Raw genomic sequence first — 24,164 nt, forward strand, 5'->3', positions numbered from 1 at the left:
TTCATCAATCTACAGATTAGCAATGCATTTCTTTTTTCATGCAAAAATTGAAATGTACATACTGTATTAAGTTCAACAAGATTATGGAAATGATATTTTCTTCTGAACATGTGCTCCTCCATGTTCACAGATGAATAGATTTCAACAGTCATGGGTGACAGCATAATGCCAAACCTTATGAACATTAGTTCTCCAATAGTTCTTCATGATAAAAACATGCCTCAACAATGTCTTGCCACAAGGACCCATCCTTCTTGCTCTGATACTTATAAAGACCATGAATACAGGGAATTCCGTGTTCATCAGTGTAAAACCTTAGGTTTCTAGTTGATTAAAGAGACCGACCAAAACCCCTGAAATCATAAATTACTTTTGTTTAATAAATTTTGGCAGACTATTTTACAATTGGTTGAAATGAAAAAAACATACACAAGAATTTATCAATGCTGTTCGTAAATAATACGTATAAAAAAATCTTTATTCTGACCAAAGAAAGAATTATCTTTCGATATCGTTTCGCAAACATACTACCATGATGGCGTGACCAGTGTGTTGTGTTGTGTTTGGTTGTGAAGACCAAAATCAAGATTGGTGTATAAAAATAACTTGATTGATAATTTATAACAATAATGGCTCTAGTCGTGGCAACTTCCAAACTTTCGGGAAGTTGTAATCTATCGGACCGTCATTCAGGTGATGTTTCGGACAGATCACGATCTGAAAAATACTATCATGAAAGTGTATCCCGTGGATAAGCCGACCCCTCTCTACAGAATATTTTTTCTGGTCCTCAAAATTCGGCTTATACATGGTCATATACGGTAATTCAGAAGATACAGAGACAATCAAATTGACCTATGTAATGACGTTAATGGTGACTACACATTAAAGGTTACTGATAACACTGACTGATAAATATTTTGAAAATACCGGTATTGGGATTTGAGCGGATTGATTAGGGACTGTATTAAGAACTGAGCATTCAATTCACTGACATCAAAGAAATAATTTAAAATGTAACACATGTTGTAAATTTATAGCCAGAGTTTGAAACATAATGATGTTAGGATGTTTGTTGTTTAACGCAGCACTTTGCAATATTCCAGCTACATGACAGCAGTCCTAAAATGAGTGAGTGAGTATGGTTTTACGCCGCTTTTAGCAATATTCCAGCAATATCACGGCGGGGGAACACCAGAAATGGGCTTCACACATTGTACCCATGTCGGGAATCGAACCCGGGTCTTCTGCGTGACGAGCGAACACTTTAACCACCAGGCTACCCGACTGCCCCGTCCTAAAATGAAAGAGTCTGGACCGGACAATCCAGTGATTGACACCATGAGCATCGATCCATGCAATTAGGATATGATGACATGCATCAACAAAGTCAGCAATCCTGACCATGGGATCCCGTTTGTCACCTCTTACGACCAGCATAGTTGCCTGTTACGCCAAGCATGGGTTGGTGAAGACCTATTCTAGCCCGAGTTTGAAACAAACCAGGCATAGGACTGGTCAGTGGGACTAGTAGTTCTAAGGATCATTCTTCCCTATGACATGGCGAACTGCAGAGTGAGTGAGTGAGTGAGTATGGTTTTACGCCGCTTTTAGCAATATGCCAGCAATATCACGGCGGGGGACACCAGAAATGGGCTTTACACATTGTACCCATGTCGAGAATCGAACCCGGGTCTTGGGCGTGACGAGCGAACGCTTTAACCACTAGGCTACCCGACCGCCCCTGTAACTGCAGACATATAGGTGGAAGTATTTCAGACATCTAGGATATGGAAAGTTTGCAAAGCTCATATTGTTATATGCATCACTTCAGTATGATATGGTTTGAAAATATGGTCATAAGTTGCCAAATTAAAGCCTGCCAGAGATGATGCTATTATATATTTCCTTTGAAATAGTGACCCCTGAACTTCAATAACTTCACTTAAATAAACTTTCTGATCCTCTTGGCATAGTGTTATGCAAAAATGCATTTTAGAAAAAAGGGAATTCTGTAAGTAAACGATATAATAATATTAAGTAAAGTCAGTAAAAATGGAAATGTTATAATAACACACTTCAAGGTACGACATGCCTTGAAAAAGGTACTGAAAAATGTACAGGATGAGACACTTGGGCAGAGGTGGTCACCCGTTGGAAGAGACGTCACAGTGTTAGCAGGAGTCACCCCATCCAGAAATTACTAGACTATTTACTCATGACAGGACGGATTGAGAGCTGGAAGGCACCTAAACAGACTGAGGCCACACTTTTTAAATCTTATTTTTCAGGGATTTATTGCAGCTTTTCCACAATAGGTCGGTCGAAATAGACAAAATAATAGATAGCTATGTCAATCATTTATTTAATTATATTGAAAATCATTATGTTATGGAGATAAAACTGCAGCTTGCTTTTTGAATTACTGATATTGATGTAGACATGGATTTGATACATGACATTTCTTATTGAGGGTCTATATTACTAGCTGGGGACATAACAAAACTAATCATTTTTATGTTTATTTCTTTTCCAGCTGGGATGCCGGGCCCGTAAAATGAAAAATAAAAAAGTGTGGCCTTTATATTTAAATACAAGACCACAGTTATTTTCTTGTAAGGGGGTAACTGTAGGCTTATGGGACTGATCATGTAATATCCTCTGGGTCTGAGAATGTTTGTAGAGAGGTGCTACTGAATGGACGTTAAAGAACACATAACTTGATCACATGACTACAGCTAAAGTCATGTGATAAATATGTTTTCAGCAAGCATGTCCAGTGAAAGATTTATAATTGATCTCAATCTGAGAAAATTGATAAAAAACAAAAGAAAATACACCCCAAACCAGCCACCACTGCAGAACAGCCCCCACCCCACCCCACCCCACCCCACCTCCTACAGCACTGCTAGTCATGGCATTTTCTTTTGATTGACAAAGATACCTGATAAGATGTATACATTTTGACACATAAAACATGTACATTCAAAAAGTTACTCATGTCAATGCCCAAGTCAGTCACCACTTACAGAAATATTGGTGGTGATGCCAAAACTTAGTAGCTTCCATCCATACTCGACCCCAGCATTTCCATATTCAAATAGATATAGTTATGACGACAAACAGATAGCAGTCTATTGTTAAATGACTAAGTTGGCATATGGCGCCAACTGAATGCATTGTAATCTTGAAATCATATATGAATACAACTTCTGTTATTTTGAGAGATAATTGCTCAATTCTGTTTCTCCTCCATACATTTAGTGAGCATCATAATTCAGCCTATGTAATGGAACATATACTGCTCTACCTTGCATCTGAAATGTCTCTGACTGCGCCTCATGGTTTTAATGTTTGTTTTGTTTGTTTGTTTAACGCTGCATTCAGCAATATTAGATCTACATGACAGCGGTCTGTAAATAATCGAGTCTGGACCAGACAATCCAGTGATTGACATCATGAGCATCGATCCACGCAATTGGGATACAATGACATGAGTGAATTTGGTTCAATGCTATGTTGAAACAGTATTCAGCCATATCGAGGAGTGTCATAACAAGACGTGACAGAAAAAAACAAACCAAATGAAGCTGGTTTAAATTATTAACCACTTCGGTGAAATCAAAACAGTTTTATTGTGCTGACCTAAAATCATCATTTGGGCAAATCTGGGATTCTAACTCACTATCAGCAGACCTCGACCTAAGGGACGCAACTCTGCACGGATGATGTGAAGCTAATAATAAGCTCATAAGATTTACCCATGTGTGTATCAAGCCAAGGTGTTTCCATGACCAGCAAGGACTTAACATTTGGCTGCCCAGACCCCTTGGAGTACAATAGGGACATCAACACTTGGCTATCCCTGCTCCTTTGAGAGACAGGTGAGACTCCTTACAATAGGGACATCAACACTTGGCTATCCCTGCTCCTTTGAGAGGCTGGTCAGAGTCCTTACAATAGGGACATCAACACTTGGCTATCCCTGCTCCTTTGAGAGACAGGTCAGAGTCCTTACAATAGGGACATCAACACTTGGCTATCCCTGCTCCTTTGAGAGACAGGTGAGACTCCTTACAATAGGGACATCAACACTTGGCTATCCCTGCTCCTTTGAGAGACAGGTGAGACTCCTTACAATAGGGACATCAACACTTGGCTATCCCTGCTCCTTTGAGAGGCTGGTCAGAGTCCTTACAATAAGGACATCAACACTATGCTATCCCTGCTCCTTTGAGAGACAGGTCAGAGTCCTTACAATAGGGACATCAACACTTGGCTATCCCTGCTCCTTTGAGAGACAGGTGAGACTCCTTACAATAGGGACATCAACACTTGGCTATCCCTGCTCCTTTGAGAGACAGGTCAGAGTCCTTACAATAGGGACATCAACACTTGGCTATCCCTGCTCCTTTGAGAGACAGGTGAGACTCCTTACAATAGGGACATCAACACTTGGCTATCCCTGCTCCTTTGAGAGACAGGTGAGACTCCTTACAATAGGGACATCAACACTTGGCTATCCCTGCTCCTTTGAGAGGCTGGTCAGAGTCCTTACAATAAGGACATCAACACTATGCTATCCCTGCTCCTTTGAGAGACAGGTCAGAGTCCTTACAATAGGGACATCAACACTTGGCTATCCCTGCTCCTTTGAGAGACAGGTGAGACTCCTTACAATAGGGACATCAACACTTGGCTATCCCTGCTCCTTTGAGAGACAGGTAAGACTCCTTACAATGGGGACATCAACACTTGGCTATCTGTGCTCCTTGGAGAGACAGGTCAAAATCCTTACAATAAGGACATCAACACTATGCTATCCCTGCTCCTTGGAGAGACTGATCAGAGTCCTTACAATAGGGACATCAACACTTGGCTATTCCTGCTCCTTGGAGAGACTGGTCAGAGTCCTTACAATATGGACATCAACACTTGGCTATCCCTGCTCCTTGGAGAGACAGGTCAGAGTCCCTGCTCCTTGGAGAGACAGGTCAGAGTCCCTGCTCCTTGGAGAGGCTGGTCAGAGTCCTTACAATAGGGACATCAACACTTGGCTGTCCCTGCTCCTTGGACAGACTGATCAGAGTCCTTACAATAGGGACATCAACACTTGGCTATCCCTGCTCCTTGGAGGGACTGGTCAGAGTCCCTGCTCCTTGGAGAGACAGGTCAGAGTCCTTACAATAAGGACTCCAACACTTGGAGAGACCTAGCCTACAGACAGTAGTTGCAGGCAGCATGTGATCTCTCCATGATTATCCAGGTCTATTACAATTAATATCCTGGACCCATTTGCTAACATAGCTTCGCTCTGAGCTGATTTAAATGGCACAACTCTAAACTCTAAACAACTCTAAAATCAGATACCCTTATAAATAACTCATGCAAGAAAACTTATGTGCTAATTTAGTGACCAGAGAGATGGAGATGACGTTTCTTCTGAAATGAAAGGGTTCAGGGTATTAATTGTAACCAAAATATACCCTTGATAATCGAGGGTGCACGTCTTTGTGATTCTCATCAATTTGAAAACAAATGATGACATCTGGTGTTCTACAAATGGGATGAAGCCTGACAAATACAGGAATGTTTCTTGTGTTGCACATTTCTGACCAATAGTGTCAATCCCAATATTTAACCCTGAGGCCAATGTGAAAAACAAACCCTTGTCACCTCGTCATGGTAACTGCGAAGGCAAGGCAGATGACATATATTTCTGCGATATGTTACACTATCTGTATGTCCGTATAACTTCTAAGAAACAAAGTTTATTTTGACAATTATGGTACACTGTTTCTTTATGAAATCTTTACCAAAATATAGTTCTTTCAAATCTGTACAAGCATTAAAGCTATAAGTTCACTACCACACTGCTAATGCACGAGCTATCACAAAATGGCAGACTGGGTCAGTGGAGAACCACTCCTACATCTAGTTGGGGCATGGGAAAGACAAGGGTTTAGGGCGACACTTTTTATGTTTTTGGTTCATGGATTTGACTGACAAGACAACAACCAAAATCAAAATAGAAATAGGTTAGAATTTGTTTTATTCGTCCCACTGATCTACCTTTCATGGATTAGAACAGAAGGATTAAAAGACCCCCAATATAACACCCGTATTTTTCAAATGCATTGTATATAGTTTCTACCATTGCAAACACTGCTATTTGTGAAGGTGAGGTGAATGAGGTTTATCATCGCGTTCAAGATTATTGCATTTATTTATAGCAACACGCATGCATGTGTGTGTGGCTGCTTGTACTCACCTGGGCCCACTTGCACAAAGCGATCTTAGCGCTAAGATGATCGTAACTCCCTTACTTTAACATAGGCTTACAATAGTCTTAGCGCTAAGATTGCTTTGTGCAAGTGGGCCCTGGACTTAAGCCAGAGGTATACTTCTAGCCCTCTCAAATACCTTTCTGCAGTTCAACATGGATACCCCAATCCGAAACAGACTATACTGACGAGTTGACCAATCTTTGTTTTATCGCCTTTAATGTCGAGTGCCAGGCATGGTAACAAGAACAAATAATTTAATGTCTATTTGTAGGGCCTGTAATACAACCTCGACCTTCCACTGTCTAGGATGATACTCTATCCACGAGAACATGGAGGCAGTCCTCTGACAAGAAGTGGCTTTTATTTTTCCTTGTTAAAGCATAGCAACAGAAACATGCCAAAAGGAAGTGAGCGAGTGAGTATGATTTTACGCTGCTTTCAGCAATATTCCATCAGCGACATCACAGCGAGGGACACCAGAAATGGGCTACACACATTGTACCTATGTGGTGAATCGAAGCCGGGTCATTGGCGTGACCAACGAATGATTTCACCACTAGCCTACCCCACTGCCCCCATTTCAACCTACCCAACTAACTGGATAGTGAGTAATTGGGTTTAATACCGCTTTGAACAGAATTTTGATTATATCACAGAGTCAGCACAACATTTCATGAACCATAAAACATATAAAGTGTGGCCTAGACTGTCCAATGTTCAGTCGGTAGTGCACGGTGAGATCATCATATGTCGTAGGATCTGTATCTATGTACAAACGAGGCACAACGACAAACACGTCACATCTCAGTGATGGGCATCAAGTAAGTTGTCAGTCTCTAGCTACCTCATCTGTTTTAAAGCAGGTTAATGTCATGCATTTCCATTGTTCACTATCTATGATATACAGATAAAAATGATTCTAGGAGTGAGTGAGTGAGTGAGTGAGTAAGTGAGTTGGGTTTAGCGCCGCTTTTAACAGTATTTTAGTTATATCACGGCGTGTCAGCTTAATGTGGGAGGAAAGCCTGAAGTGATACAGGTGTCAGACGTTTACCACTTCGGTGAAACTCACGAGCATGGATATGGTACTGACAAACCTAGAAACATAATCAGGGAGAACCAGGATTTGAACTGACAATCATAGGTTTCTGGCGTGCCCAAGAGACGCAACTCTGCAAAGAGAATCGCGGCGCCTTAGACGACTCGGCCACCCATGCCCCCCTCTAGAAATGAAAGGACATCTGCTTTTGACTGATCAGGAAAAGAAATCGGCAAAATATCTATCTCAGATTGTAAAAGGTGAAGAGAGTTGAATGCATTTGGTTAATGACCTTCGTCCTTGGTTTAACAAATGTTTTTCAAAACCACAAAACAATTTAACAAAACTCCTGAAGTAGCAATTACTTTACCTCAGACACCCATAAACAACAATCTTTCTCTATCATTACCAAGATTACAAATAAAATCTCTCAATATACAGTCTAAAAGATACCCTAAAAGTCAGTCTCAAACTTCAAACCTTCCATATATACATGATACACAATACTCTCATTCTTGTGAAACACTATTGAGGCATTTCCTTCTGCTGGATGTCAAAGGTCAAAGTTCAGTAGTTAAGACAAAAACATGGAATATCGTTGGAACAATCGGACTGCATAAACATGATAAAAGACAAGTGTCAGCACTGTACAATGATCAAATCTTGACTAATTCTCACACGTACTGCAAGAGTACTGCATAGACAAAAACGGGTTATTTCTGATATCATGGAGCTAATATATATGTATCTACATCCCATAATTGTCATAATGGCTTCCATGGGAGATAGCAATTGGGTGAGATCATATCTCCAAGGAGATATCCCCACAATGAACTTGCAACACAAAGTTCAGTTGTGCTTATGAATTTCCGCCTACAGGAAGAATAACTATGATCAATCTTTGAAATTGGTGAATCTGATTTCACAAGTGAGCAAGATAATAAACATTTATAATTTAGAAAGTTTGACCTCCCTCTTCATTGAGATTAGTAATTTCCTTTTTAATCATTAAATCTGTTTAATTTGTGAAACATCCAGTGATTTAGCTTGTTCATACACTTTGTCTTTGACCAGAATACATCTATCTTTCTTTAAACAAAACATAATTTCAAAGTGTGCCCTTCAGCACTTATTTTAACTTTTAACTTTGTCTTTGACCAGAATACATCTATTTTTCTTTAAACAAAACATAATTTCAAATGTGCCCTTTGGCACTTACTTTAACTTTAAACTTTGTCTTTGACCAGAATACATCTATTTTTCTTTAAACAAAACATAATTTCAAAGTGTGCCCTTCGGCACTTATTTCAACCGTGACATTAGGATATCAACCTTGTGAGTGACACGCTAAAGGTGGGAACTTCCAATGGGATGTAGTTACAACATACAGGAACCACCAACAGATGCTGCTGCCTAATGTCAAGGCATTGTAACATGTTACAGACAATGGGAGTTCATAAATATCCTCAAGAACACAAACATGAGTGAAGTCACTTGGAGAGATTCAACACTTGATATGCATAAGTTGACAAAATGTTACAAGTTTCCAAAACAAGAACTGCCTCAAAATGACGGCAGCCACACATACATACATACTCAGCAGTGATGACATCCAAGAACCCTTTTTGTGAAACAAAGGACAGCTCACTGTCCATAATACACACCGGTCTTTTCGAAAGCAAAGAAAGGGACCACTTAGATTCTGAGATTTCAAATCAGCATACCGTATTTGATGTAATAAGCGTCCAGGGCACTCTCTAAATTAGAAATAGGGGGCTCTTATTAGAATATAATTTTGGTGAGATAAAAACAGAGTTGAAAGATCGTAAATTTTGTGGTTTATGCTGACAGCCTGAAATGATACAAAAGAAAAGTCTGTGCATATTATACACGACAAATATATTTTCCAGAATTTAATTGCCCATAATTTTAGATAATTAAGGGTGCATATAACACATGAGTGGGTATTATACACAAATAAATAAGTCTTGTGTACATTGATCAATCGGAAGGGGTGCTAATTGGGATTGTTCACTAACCAATATATTAGCAAATATCGCCGTGGACGCTTATTAGAGCGCAGCACATATTACGTCGAATACGGTAGTTAGCATAGCATTTTCTTGCATATCATTAACAAATCACGATGTATTTCATATGAATAGGCCCATGTGACCGTATGAGAAATAATAAACTCTGGTGTTACCAGGGAAACAATCATGAAATCAACATGATGAATACCACTCTGTTATGGCGTCACGGGTTTCCAATATGGATGAGACAATGTGACAAATGGGAAATATAAATCATGATCTTTTTGAAAATGATTCCATCATTGTAGTATTCTTCATGAATAACTGATACGACTTAATGAGCAGTTTGAATGATACCAATATTTCCTGATACATTATGTTCTTCATATAAATATTGTTAAAACTGAGCACACAAGGAACGAATAGTACCTATGAGCATTTCTCATTGTCTATGTACATGATTTTATTGTCAGTTCAAACAAACATTTTCAAAAAGATTGTATCAGTTGACCTTGAGTCCTGTGTGAGGGGCATAGGTATCAGCAAAACTGACTTAAAAAATACCGGATGCCCTATCCTTGTCCTTGACAATTTGGAGCATGACAATTGCAGACAACAGCTAAGGGAATGAAAGGCACTCCTCAAACACAGTTCCCCTTTAATAAGAGATCAGTCTTTCACATCAGTGTTGAATAAAATTGAATCTAGGGACCCCGAGATTTGTAACTTTGAAGTTTTTAACATTCTGGTTATACCAACATAAACGGAGAACCCTTGACTTCAACGCTTAATTTCAAACACTGTGGAAAGTGAAACCTCCATGAGGCCAGGCTTTTTATATTTTTAGGATTACAGATTTTTCAGCCCAAAGTCCAGGGTTGGAGGAGTGTAAAAAAAGCAAAAAGGCCAGATGCATTTTTTTAAAATGCAGAATGCCCCTTGCATACTTTATGAACATATTCTGTTCTCAAAAGAGTCGGCGGGTCCGTAATCCGAAAAATATAAAATGGCTGGTCTAACCAGAAATCTGGGCGGCCATGAGATATCAAATCACGTATCTAGAGACGAGTTGAACCTTGGTATTAGACCACAAGCCGATAGGCTTCTGACAGCACTATCAGGGGATGCCATGCCCACATTGTGATGATTAGGATTATCTGGGATAATCAGGGTCTAAAACTAGTACCTATTAAAAAAATAATAATAGTAATCACTATTCGCATGATTGACTGTATGGTTTGTGTAAGAAAATAATTATCTTTAACACCGCTTTTATAACCCAAACCCCTCAAAATCTGTAAATCAAAATCATCACAAGTTAAAAGAAGCGATTATTTATTAATTGATTACTAATCGGTTGACTAGATCACAAAGCCTGTTTTAAGGTCAATAAATTGTCTAAATTAATAATGTTAATAGTGATATGTTTAAACAAAATTCGAAACATATTTCATTATATAGTATTGGTAGAATTTGGTTCAAATTATCATATGACTCTCACAATGATAATGGCTGAATCTCTGTATGGGTGATGATGTTCAATCGATATGTCATTCAAGACATTCCAGTTAATGGGGTTTCACTGTCCTGTTTGTTGGGCGTCATTGTCCTGAATCATCACAGAATTCACTGCCAAGGACATCAATATGATGAACAGTTAGCGCTCTGGGACTAACGTTTATTCAGACAAGCATATTTTCCATGTCTGATGGCCCTATCTTCATGATATTGAGCAGTTTAGTTCATATATTTATATTACACCAAAGATAAGGAGCCTCGGTTCTGCCCTATAACTGTAGTTAGTCTGACACGGCCTGTATAATATGGAAGAATCAGGTGGCCCTTAACATTTTTTTAGTAGAATACAATACTCCTTGCTTAAACTTAAGGTGCAAGTTCAGAAATCTGTATTTACTAACCAAAAAATGCATACTCTCATAATGAGAAATCAAATCCCCCTGAAAGACAAAAATCCTCCTACTCAAAATTAATATCAAGATTTCACAAAAGGACAATAACAGACAGAAAACTGAACTTACAAGAGTGAGTGAGTAAGGTTTTAAGCCGCTTTAAGCCGGGTCCACGGCATGACGTGCAAACGCTTTAACCACTAGGCTACCCGACCACCCGATTGAATTAGGGCTGAATGTTGTTCATCACGATAATCAGCACTATTGCAGTTGCAGCATGTAAGTCTGGACCAGGCAAGACATACCTATTCAAGGTACCGCATTCGATGTAATAAGTGCCCAGGGCGCTCTTAAAATTAGGAATAGGTGGGGCTCTTATTGGAATATAATTTTGGTGAAAAAAAAAGGTTGAAAGATCGTTAATTTCGTTGTTTATGCTGACAGCCTGAATGATATAAAAGAAAAGTCTATGCGTTTTATAAACGACAAACATATTTTTCCAGAATTTATTTGCCAGTAATTAAGGGTGCATATAACACACGAGTGTGTATTATGCACGAATAAATAAGTCTTGTGCACACTGATCAATTGGAAGGTGTGCAAATTGGGATTGTTCACCAGCCAATATATTAGCAAATATCGCTGTGGGCGCTTATTAGAGCCGGGCACTTATTACGTCGAATACGGTATGTCAAGTATTACAATGACAGAATACGGTCACCAGTGAAACAAGTGAATTCCACTCTGCTAGTTTCAACCATAAAAAAATACAAAATATTTCCCCAAAGGTCAAGGGAAATGAGAACGAAACCTGACCTTGCACCTTAACTGCCCCGATATCTATCATCATAGTCAGGAAATTCCAAAGGACACAAGGACCATACACACACATCAAGGGAGATATCATTATCATGATGTTACATCAAGCACACTGAACAACACACTTGTGATCTATGTACGGATATGTCTCCACAGTGTCTTGCAAGGCACAATTCCTATCATATCAGTTGACTTAGGAAAACACCTAAGGCCTACTTCATTCACTAGTTGTCTCTGTGAATCACATCGAAGTACATAGAGATTATTATATGAGCATGTGTGTCATACTGACTTTATAAAACAAGTGTTGGAATTCTTGTGAGAGTTCTTACACGGATTTCGTAAAATCAGTATGGCACACATTCAAGTGTAAAAATTTCTTAATTACCCATTATTTCTTATACATTTTGAGCTCCCCTTTAAAAAAATTCACTGATCTCCACCACTATCCTAGAAAAACGCAATTTGTGGAATGACGTCAACAATCTTCAGCAATGATGTCGTTTCTAATTTGACATCATTCCGACCTCAAGTCACAATAACATGTAAATGATGTCAACAGTACACTGGTGTGCGAGAAGAAACAGTTGCACGAATGCAAATACGATTTTTGTGAACTTGGTTATTCCTAAGGCCCAAAAATAATAGTCTTGGTTCTCAGGCACCGCTTGCATCATCATAATGTCTGCCGCATGTTTCGTTTTTATTTCCATTTAAAATGAAAAAAAGATATCCTAATATCCCTTAAAACGATGCATTCCAATATAGCACGCAGTTACTTCCCTTTACATGTGTACTGCTTTACTGCGCATCTCGTGTTATGGTCATGGCGGCAATAGGAGTGTGTACACTAGTTTAGGGAGGCTCTTTCCCAGGTTGATGGTACACAACTGTTAATTTGGTACACAACTAGTTTGAACAAGCCAAAAAAACAACACTGCCCACCCTCACTATATTTTCAAAAGCCATTGCCCGAGAACCAATTTATAAATTTAATGCCTAACCCTATGGGTAATACTATGTACTATGTGCTCCAGTTTCTTAGGCATTCATGCTCATTTGATGCATAATATTTTTATCAGTCTTTATTTTTTTCTCCATGAAGTGTTTCAACAAACAGAATGGACATGACGTTATATTAGGGTTATCAATATCTTTCAGAAATAGTTCTTCTGATAAACTGACGCACGATGCTATTAATTCTGCTCAAAATTCTGACAAAATATGCAGCGAGTTATGAGACCCCCACCCATGTTTATATTTCTGTTTAACCCCGAACACTAATAACAAAATCACTGAACAATATTGAATTAATGAACAACATTTCATTTTTTAACCAATTTTTGGCAAAAATTCCTAAAATATGACATTCTCAAAATCACTCAAATCAATGAAAATATATACTGTTGTTCCTAACCAATTTCAAAGCACAGTTGGTCAGTGTTTGGTAGTATTTCTCACTACTTGTTCCAAGAACAAAAACACCAGCAGGACCCATGCTGAAAAACATAAAGCAGTGTTCCAAACTTCTATGAGAATGCTACCACCCTGAGATAACCTTTCATTTCAAATATATACTACTCAAAAGAAGGAAAATAATGCCCAATTTTTCTTTCAGTGAGTGAGTGAGTGAGTGAGTTGGGTTTAACACCGCTTTTAACATTATTTCAGTTATATCAAGGCGTCAATGTGGGAGGAAAGCCAGAAGTGATGCAAGTCTCAAGACGTTTACCACTTCGGTGAAACCCACAAACCTAGAAACATAATCGGGGTGAACCAGGATTTGAACCCACAATCATAGGTTTCTGGCGTGCCCAAGGGACGCAACCCTGCACAGCAAATCGCAGTGCCTTAGACGACTGGGCCACCCGTGCCCCCTGATTTTCTTTCAAGTTAATCTGTCATGACTAGTGGGTACAGCAAGACACCATTGTAAGAATGCAGCATACCGAGCACCTTTTGGTAACGGATGTACACAGGCTCATTCCTTCGTAACATTTTCTATGTTTTTCAGATGCCATTTTGGTCGCTTTGCTAAAACAACAGGGGGTTTGAATTTAATGTTTTCGTAAGTAAATGAAATGTTTATTTGCCAAAGTAGATACAAAATACTTTATTGGTAGCGTCAAACAAACATGGCGGATTGGTGTCTGGTATAATGCATGGGTACTGATGCAGCCTTTAAACTGTGTTTGTTCTTTGTTTGAGTGGAACATAAGACATAAACAAAACATGATCCCCCATTCCTGACTAAAACACAGGTGGTGGAACAAACTCAGGAAATTACAAAAATCACAATTCTCAAGTTTCCTTTAGTAAGTGGACATAGCTCCTACAGGCCACCTACATTGTGCCTGTGAGAGACAGGGTTTAGCTTGTCGCAATATTCCTGTCAATTGCTTCGCACCTCGACCATATGAGGAACCTAACCTGGGTCCTAAATGTTACGAGTCCATGCCTCAACAACTTGTCTATCCCACCTCTGTACATTAATTGTGAAAATGAGATAAAAGATCTGAACAACAAAATTTCTGAACAAGATACAACTTTGGAACATCTTTGTATTTGAGTGGTTGGTACACACATACTACTCAACACTTGCGAAGGACCAAAACAGCCATCTTTCTCCAAAGGAGTGGTCCTTAGCAAATGTAGAGTGGAATATTTAACAGAATCTCTTCTGCATGAGCATATTGACAGATTGTCATATTTTCTTTACAAAACAAGATGATGGTTTTCATGCTAAAATGTACAAACTCCAAATCAGCTTCATCATTTCAATCTGATGCATTGGTCCTGACAAAATTGATTATGCTTGTTGACAAAACCAGAAAATACTGACACTCTCTTAACCCCTTAAAATTAGGTTCTTGCTTGCAAACTCTTAAGTAGCCTGAGAACATCTATTCGATTTTTTCAGCCTCCCATGATGCACATTATGAAAAATCAATGTTTAGCAATAATTCCCATCAGAAACATTTAATCTACAATTTCAATGTCCTGTATATCCTATCATTCGGTTACCATGGTTACGGTCAAAACAAACGTACTGACCATTTCTGGCGAGCACTATGATAATGTGTAACAACTGCAAAAGGGACATAACTCTTGTAACATGACCATAACAAAATACTGAGTTAAAAACTATTACATTATCTTGTGTTCTTGTTGTAACGTGACACTATCTTCACTCCCTTGCCTGTACCTTGTCCTATCACTTTGTCCACGGTGCCCTGTACAAAAATCACAGCAATCTCGCAGCTTATATACAACCAATATCACACAGATGTATCTTGTTGGAATATGTTCTCTTTAGGTTGCCACTGACGATGATTTGATGACAAGTGTCAGGCGAATGTCTTGTAGTAAATGACGGCACATATGGACGAGACTGCCGCCAAACCCACAAAAGCCAATGCAAGGTTACTGGCTGTAGGTTGAAAAGTCAGAGCAGCAATCTGAAGCATGAAGATGAGACACATATACGGTTTTGACATATTCAGTGAGTGAGTGGGTGAGTGAGTGAGTGGGTGATTTGGGTGGGTGGGTGAGTGAGTGAGTGAGTGAGTGAGTGAGTGAGTGAGTGGGTGGGTGGGTTTGAGAGCATGCATGTAGGGAAGTGAGTATGTGGGGAAGTGAGTGAGTGAGTGGTTTTGAGAGCATGCATGTAGGGAAGTGAGTGAGTGAGTGAGTGAGTGAGTTGGGTTAACGCCGCTTTTAACATTATTCCAGTTACCGTATTCGACGTAATAAGCGCCCAGGGCGCTCTCAAAATTAGAAATAGGGGGCTCTTATTAGAATATAATTTTGGTGAAAGAGTCGAAAGATCGTAAATGATACAGCCTGAAATGATACAAAAGAAAAGTCTGTGCGTATTATACACGACAGATATATTTTTCCAGAATTTAATTGCCCGTAATTAAGGGTGCATATAACACACGAGTGCGTATTATACACGAATAAATGTACACGAATTGTGTACATTGATCAGTCGGAAGGGTGCTAATTGGGATTGTTCACTAGCCGATATATTGAAAAATATCGCCGTGGGCGCTTATTAGAGCGGGGCGCTTATTACGTCGAATACGGTATATCACAGCGTGTCAGCTAAATGGTGGAGGAAAGCCCGAAGTGATGCAGGTCTCAGATGTTTACCACTTAGGTGAAATCCACGAGCACGGGTATGGTGCTGACAAACCTAGAAACATAATCAGGGCAAACCGGGATCGAAACCCACACTCATAGGTTTCTGGCGTGCCAAAGGGACGCAACTCAGCACAGCGAATCGTGGTAACTAAAACGACTGGGCCATCAGTGTTCCTTGACCATGTGTTGACATATTCAAAAAGAAAAACAAATGGTTGGTGACAATTAGTGATAAGGGGTGGCTGAAAAGTTCCAAGCCTAACTGTAAAGGACCAGTTGATTGCTAACAATGTTTCACATACTCTCCTCTGAGGTCCACACACTTCTGCCAACGATGATGGAGTGCCTGGACTGCTGACAGAGCTAGGCTTCCTCCTGGTGGTGTAAAAAGTCCTCCACAACAGAAATGGTTTGTTTGTTGTTTAACGCCACACTCGGAAACATTGCAGCTATATATCGGCGGTCTGTAGATAATCCAGTCTGGACCAGACAATCCAGTGATTGATATCATGCGCATCGATCCTCTCAATTGAGATACGATGACATGCATCAACCAAATCAGCATGCCTGACGTTCATACAGTTTGGCCTTCACTCTATCACTCTGTCTATGAAGGTTCATGCTCCAATGAACTCACACAAAGTGAAAGTCAATTCTTAAGTAAATTAGCATGAGAGATGATGAACCTGGAGCATGTCTGATCAGGAGTCTTGGAACCCAGCGTGCTGAAACCTTTATCATGCACAGTCCATTCCTCAGAATGTTCTCAAATTTCTCATGAGATGCCTCCTGTATCTTGTATTCCTGATCGTGAATCATCTTCCCCTCTTGAACTCCGCTGTCCATCAGGGGCAAAGGAAGGAGCATCATCCCCTAGACAACACCTCGTCTGCATGGACGGCTGTTGGAGATACTTGATGAGAGCATGTCAGCCAATTTTGTCCATTTTCATCACCAGAGGATACCAAGTCACTTTGATGGCTGGTAGCAATACTAAGGGTGTACCACCCATCCTTCATAGGTCGGCTCTGAACGTTTCAGTCACCCCATATGCCAGTGAAAATTAGATGTGGAACTGATAACTCAATTCTATTTCTAACTGATTCTTAGGCCATGGTCCTTTATTATAGGGGTGGGTGGGCCGGTGGAATTGAATCTTAGGGTCGTACCCTTTTTGTTTGTTTGTGGTTGTTGTTTAACGCCAAACTCAGCAATATTCAAGCTATATAACGGCGGTCTGTAAACAATTAAATCTAGACAATCCAGTGATTGACATCATGATCATCAATCCATGTAATTGGGAAACGATGACATGCACCAACCAAGCATAGTCGCCTTTTACGGCAAGTATGGGATGCTGAAGACCTATTCTAACTCGGATCTTCACAGGTCGTATCCTGACATCCCCCAAAACATGTAAGACTCTTTCTCACCAGGCCCTCAAATTAACCAACACTCTTTGGTGTGGTACCTAAGTCAGTTCCCTCCAACAGAAATTCCCAAACTCAATTATTGTCAAATGTTTATGAATGTTTGTTTGTTGTTGAAAACCCTCCTCAGCATATTCCATGAGTATAATCCAAACCAGTGATTGATATTATGAGCAATGATCCATGCAGCAAATTATGGTGACCTAAACTACTTGGCACCCAGTCCCTGATAAAGAGGCACAGGGATCATTTTCAAAACTTACCCAGCCCCCTTGCTCAGCTATCCATTGTGATATTTTCTCTAGAAGGAATACTTTAGCCACAGTTGATATGATCATGCTCAGGAATTCTGGCACCTGAGCCGTACTGTCCTGCAATACTTTCATCACCATACGGAAACCAAACGACAATAAAGCTATCACACGACCCCAGCTCAATCCTCCAGCAATGGTCCTGAAACAATGATATGAAAGCTATCACACCACCCCAGCTCAATCCTCCAGCAATGGTCCTGAAACCATGATATGAAAGCTATCACACCACCCCAGTGCAATCCTCCAGCAATGGTCCTGAAACAATGATATGAAAGCTATCACACCACCCCAGTGCAATCCTCCAGCAATGGTCCTGAAACAATGCTATGAAAGCTATCACACCACCCCAGTGCAATCCTCCAGCAATGGTCCTGAAACAATGCTATGAAAGCTATCACACCACCCCAGCTCAATCCTCCAGCAATGGTCCTGAAACAATGCTATGAAAGATATCACACCACACCAGCACAATCCTCCAGCAATGGTCCTGAAACAATGCTATGAAAGATATCACACAACTCCAGCTCAATCCTCCAGCAATGGTCCTGAAACCATGATATGAAAGCTATCACACCACCCCAGTGCAATCCTCCAGCAATGGTCCTGAAACAATGATATGAAAGCTATCACACCACCCCAGGTCAATCCTCCAACAGTGGTCCTGAAACCATGATATAAAAGCTATCACACCACCCCAGCTCAATCCTCCAGCAATGGTCCTGAAACAATGATATGAAAGCTATCACACAATGCCACACTCAGCAATATTCCAGCTATATGATGGCGGTCTGTAAATAATCGAGTCTGGAGGAGACAATCCAGTGACTGACATCATGAGCATCGTTCCACGCAACTGGGATAAGATGCCATGCATGCACCACCTGATCCTGTTAGTCACCTTTTACGGCAAGCATGGGTTGCTGAAGACCTTTTCTACCCCGCATCTTCACGGGTCTCCTGTCTTCTGCCAAGTCACATTTATCGTCTGCAGTACAGATGAGTGTACATACAAGTTGAGCCAATAGGGTGTGGATGGTGACTGGAGATACACTGGTACACGTTATCATGTTGAAAACAAGAGGAAAATTTAAGAGCCAAAAAGATAAATCCTTTGACAAATCCAAAAAATAACTGTTGAATATATGGAAGTAATGTTTAATAAAAGTAACCCAAGCCAAATTATTAATCGCAAAAGGCAAATTGATCAAGGATGGCTTGGATTACAAGAGCACAAGAAAAATCCACCCAGCTACCTGAGATGAAAATAACCGAGTGATGTGTCAGACTGGTTTTGGGTGTGTTTGGGTGAGATGTCTTCTGTTCATTAGGAACACTGTACAAAAAGTTTCCACCATGTTTCAGGAATAAGAAGCGATAACAAATTATTATGAGTCAGGATAAGGTTAATTTATTATTTTCTTAAACAGTATTAAATATAGAGGTATTTGACAGTTGATATATGATATGGTGCAAAAATAAATGCATGAAAGTCAAGATATACTTGTCACATAGCAACATATTAACAAAATGTTAATGGGACCACTGCTCCAATACTACAGCAAATAAGCCAGAAGGACCCTTGGAAACATATTTGATGATAAGTCATGAAAATATACCTACTTCTTGGCAACATTTGTAAAAACATCAAAGATACTGTTTTTGTCTAGTTTGAGACTTCGTATCATCCCATCAAACTCATCAGAAAAACGATCGTTGATTTCATCTCCGATACGAGCGAGCTGCCTGCCAATCTGAGCTGTAGAGCTGTAAAGACAAGTAAAGGTTATGTTTCAGTTAGACTGGATTCTTGTTTGTTTGTTTGTTGCTTACAGCTGCACTCACCAATATCTGAGCAGCGGCCTGCAAATAAACGAGTCGGACATTCCAGTAATCAATATTGTAAGCAGCAATCCATGCCACTCGGGCACAATGACTTGAGTCTGACCATCTCATCCACATGGGCACCTTTCACCTTCCAAGATTATTGCACTTATATAGGGACGTGCATGCATTTGTGTGTGTGGCTGCTTGTACTAGTCTGGACTAATGCTGATTTTATAGTGCTGGCCCACTGAGATACAATGCCACAGTTTAAAATGAGGAGGGAGTGAGTTTGTTTTTATGCCGCTTTTAGCATTATTCCAGCAATATCACGGTGGGGGACACCAGAAATGGGCTTTACACATTGTAAACATGTCGGGATTCGAACCCGGGTCTTCGGCGTGACGAGCGAACGCTTTAACCACTAGGCTACCCAACCGCCCCTTTAAAATGAGGATCCCACTCAGACACATTATACTGACAAGAGCCAACCAGTCCTTGTTTTAGCCCCTTAATGCCTAGCCCCAGGCAGGGTAACAACAAATACGATCTATTAACGTCTTTTGGTATGACTCGGCCGGGGATAGAACCCCTGACCTTCCGCTCACCTCTTAGAAAAAGCGATTACTTTCAATACATTCATATCAACATGATCAATATTCATGAAATTATTACCAATACTCTTCCAAGGAATATTTCCTTTGAAAACTTAAAGCATCTTATGCTTGAAACATGTGAAACAAGCATGGACCATTCAACAAACTTGACATTGGTCACGTTGGTAGGAACTAGAAATAATAACCATGATAACTAGACCATGATGAGACCCATAAAAATATGTGATAAATATTCCCTTGCATACTCAACATTTACCCTGATATACAGCTCTCATCTTGACACCTTATTCAATGTTGTCGCTATGAGTAAATTATCATGATTATTGAAAAGGTTGTCTGTGTTGAATAATATTTATTTTCCAAAGCATTTGCCGTATTCAACATAATAAGCGCCCAGGGCGCTCTCCAAAGTAGAAATAGGGGGCTCTTTTTAGAGTATTATTTTGGTGAAAAAAACAGAGTTGAAATATAAATTTCATGGTTATGCTGACAGCCTGAAATGTTTATGTACGACAGATATATTTTTCCAGAATTTAATTGCCCATAATTAAGGATGCATATAACACACGAGTGCGTATTATACGTGAATAAATTATACTTGTGTACATTGATCAATCGGAAGGGGTGCTAATTTGGATTGTTCACCAGTCAATATATCAGCAAATGTCACCGTGGGCACTTATTAGAGCGGGACGCTTATTACATTGAATACGGTATCAGAGACAAATACATTTTTAATGATCGATCAGTTATCCTCATAAGCATGAGACGCTTATTACATTGAATACGGTATCAGAGACAAATACATTTTTACTGATCGATCAGTTATCCTCATAAGTATGAGAAGCAAATGCAAGTATTCATCTTGTTACCATGGTAACTTATATCTCTGGATTACCTGACAGGGTCCTGGTTCATGCTAACAAACTCATGTATCCTTGGAGTAGAGTCGTATTGTTGACGTATTTGAGTCTGCCTGTAGCTCTGGTACATAAAGTTCATGAACACATCTTCCGTCTGACTCTGAACATTATCCTCAGTATCTGGACGCAGATTCTCGGGCTGTGGGACCGTCGGAATGATGTATTTGGGTTCACGAGGGGGGTGAATGAAATCATCATCACTGCTCCTATCACCTCCGTTCCAGCTGGCCATTGTAGTTATCTCCCTTGGTCAGCTGATCACATTGCCGGCACACAAGTGTAGTATTGTTCTGTCTTAATATTATAATATGTTCCTAGTCTGCTGTAGATGTGTGTAGTTCTCACAATTCTGAAACATATTTGTAGAGCTAAAGAAAAAAGGCAAGCAGTATTCTCTTACCATTTCGAAGAGACAGGCTTTTGACATGCTAACTTGTCATCAATATCAATATATTTGTGACCAACTTGGGTTATTCTGGGACAAGACGAATAGCGACTCATGCCCCTCTCATGGTAATTTTTGCGACTGGGTTCCGTCTCAGCGCAAACGGGCACAGCTAAAAGAATTGTCAACTTGTTGCATAATGATTCACGCATATTTCCCCCATATATTATAAGTGGGCCAGATGCTGTTTAAAACACATCAGGACTATACGTGATTGAACACACTCAGCTGTACCTTGGGTAAACTTTCAGATGCAAGACATACCGGTGGGTAGAATCAAAACTTATTCCAGAGGGATTCTTTGACAGAAGTATGTGAGTGTGAGTGAGTTGGGCTTATCGCCGCTTTTAACAGTATTCCAGTTATATCACGGTGTGTCAGCTTAATGTGGGAGGAAAACCCGAAGTGATGCAGGTCTCAGACGTTTACCACTTCGGTGAAACCCACGGGCACGGGCATGGGGAAAATAATCAGGGCGAACCGGGATTCGAACCCACAATCATAGGTTTCTGGCGTGCCCAAGGGACACAACTCTGCACAACGAATGGCGGTGCCTTAGATGACTGGGCAACCTGTGTCCCCCAGAAGTACATGAAGACCTATGCGCATTCTGATTGGTTTGTTGTATTTTCGCACATAAGATTTATGGATAGGGGACAAGTCTTCTTACACTGTTACAGGTTACGGAAAGGGGCGAGTGGTGGCAAATGTGAAAATCTAGAAGGATTTGTTGTTTTTCCCCCAAAACGTTAGTTATTTTAAACAAACTACTTGTCTGGAATGGGCTGTGAACTAGTTGGAATTTGTCAATGGTGTATACCTGCATCTATACTCACCGCCAACAGAAACGCGAATACCATAAATGTTGGTTAATATATGAAGACTTACTCATATTCAAGAGATATTAGATTGGTTTGAAGCACAAATGAACATACTGGTATGTTGTGTGAACCGATGCACATGAGCGCATCAAATGTGATGAGATGCACCATTTGTCTCAGGCAGGAATAACATGTTATGTTTGAAAATCATGTACAGCATATCGTGATAACATTAAAGAGACTGTGGTGACACTTGACTGATTGTTAGTTTTGTCATTAATTGGTACACATCGGAAACATCTCTTCTGAACATACATACTTCTCTACAGTTTCTATGATTCGCTGTTTTTTTGGCAGTGAGCATGGTGAGTATACATGTATATCAAATTATATTCATGACAACTTTCTACACGTTCTAGCTAACTTCCATAGATTGACAGATATCTTCTTGAGACCCAGGCATCTACCTGAGGTCATTCAAAGTTGACTTCAGAAAATACAATTGACTTAACGGTAAAACAAAAAAGTCTACATTGTGCACTGTCCATAACACAAGAGGTGTTGTTACACATTTGAACGAGACAACTTGTTCCAAAGATTAGAAAATAGAAAACATTGATTCCTATCCCCCCGATATAATTTGAATGCTAGCATTTACACTTATACAGCACCGAGGCTTCCACAAAAAAGGAAGTCTGACAACTGGTAGTCTAGATAACGTACTTTTAGTAACCCTCTGACAAGTGTAAATGTCAGAGTGGGTTAGTGGGTTAGACTGACTTTGTGTGCTGGCGATTAGGTGCCTCACTCTGGCAAGTGTGGGTTCGAATCCCGGACGCGACTCAACCCCAAAAAGTACTAGAACATGTACTTTACTAAGAAAGTGTTATCCTAAATATAACATTTGTTATATCGTTATCATGTTTACAGTGTCATAATCTTCATTGAGTGTGACATCAAGTGTCTCTCAAACATAGTACTGAATTACTTCGTGTATCATGTTGTGTAAATTGTATAATTGTGGGCCTAATTTTGACACCTGGGTATTTCTGTCTTGCACGCTATCACGTCAGCACGATAACATTACAAACTAAAAAAACCCATCAACACAAACGCGTCAGTTGGACCTAGTTCAAAACTTGTTCTACGCATGATCTCTGACAACTCGCGCCTTCATACTTTAATTCAGACACCTTGCATGTTTATAAACAATGGAGCATTTCCTCCCCCTCGTGCACGTCCAAATGTGAGGTAAGAAACAATATAGATGGAGCTACAAATAACCCCACAAACCTTTTGTTTTGATGATCCAACACACCTTTGGCATTTACCGGAAATGGCGTAAGGTAGAATTTTGTTTGACCTAATTTACTCCTGCTGATGCGCTTTCAGATACTATTGTAGAAGGAACCCAGTTGATACTCCTTACCGGGTGAATATCGCAAAGCCGTGACCGGAGTTTGCAGAAACGCCATCAGCCGTGTGTGAGTGACCTCTGATAAGAGAGTACCGTACATGCAATCGTGTTGAAAAGTATACGACTTTAAAAAACTGGATAC

General features: G+C 40.0%; 1 protein-coding gene across 1 annotated transcript; it reads right to left on the bottom strand.

The window, feature by feature from the left end:
* On the bottom strand, nt 1-23,946 carry LOC139475941 (bcl-2 homologous antagonist/killer-like). Its single transcript, XM_071259154.1, has 6 exons — nt 23,899-23,946; nt 21,315-21,688; nt 19,599-19,742; nt 17,928-18,117; nt 15,240-15,546; nt 1-353 (listed from the first exon to the last, which is right to left on the bottom strand). The coding sequence occupies exons 2-5, from the start codon at nt 21,569-21,571 to the stop codon at nt 15,436-15,438; spliced, it is 702 nt and encodes a 233-aa protein (XP_071115255.1). The 5' UTR covers nt 21,572-21,688; nt 23,899-23,946; the 3' UTR covers nt 1-353; nt 15,240-15,435.
* Between the last annotated feature and the right edge of the window lie 218 nt (nt 23,947-24,164).

Source organism: Haliotis cracherodii, unplaced genomic scaffold, assembly GCF_022045235.1.
Source record: "Haliotis cracherodii isolate W230 unplaced genomic scaffold, xgHalCrac1.p SCAF_3, whole genome shotgun sequence".
NCBI classification, from domain to species: domain Eukaryota; kingdom Metazoa; phylum Mollusca; class Gastropoda; order Lepetellida; family Haliotidae; genus Haliotis; species Haliotis cracherodii.

What these genes read in the sequence shown, in the direction of transcription:
- LOC139475941 (XM_071259154.1), bottom strand. Translation starts at nt 21,571, where the DNA reads ATGGCCAGCTGGAACGGAGGTGATAGGAGCAGTGATGATGATTTCATT. An exon ending in ATGAACCAGGACCCTGTCAG is followed by an intron (nt 19,743 to 21,314) that starts GTAATCCAGAGA and finishes TTGTCTTTACAG; the next exon opens with CTCTACAGCTCAGATTGGCA. An exon ending in TTTACAAATGTTGCCAAGAA is followed by an intron (nt 18,118 to 19,598) that starts GTAGGTATATTT and finishes TCATTGTTTCAG; the next exon opens with GACCATTGCTGGAGGATTGA.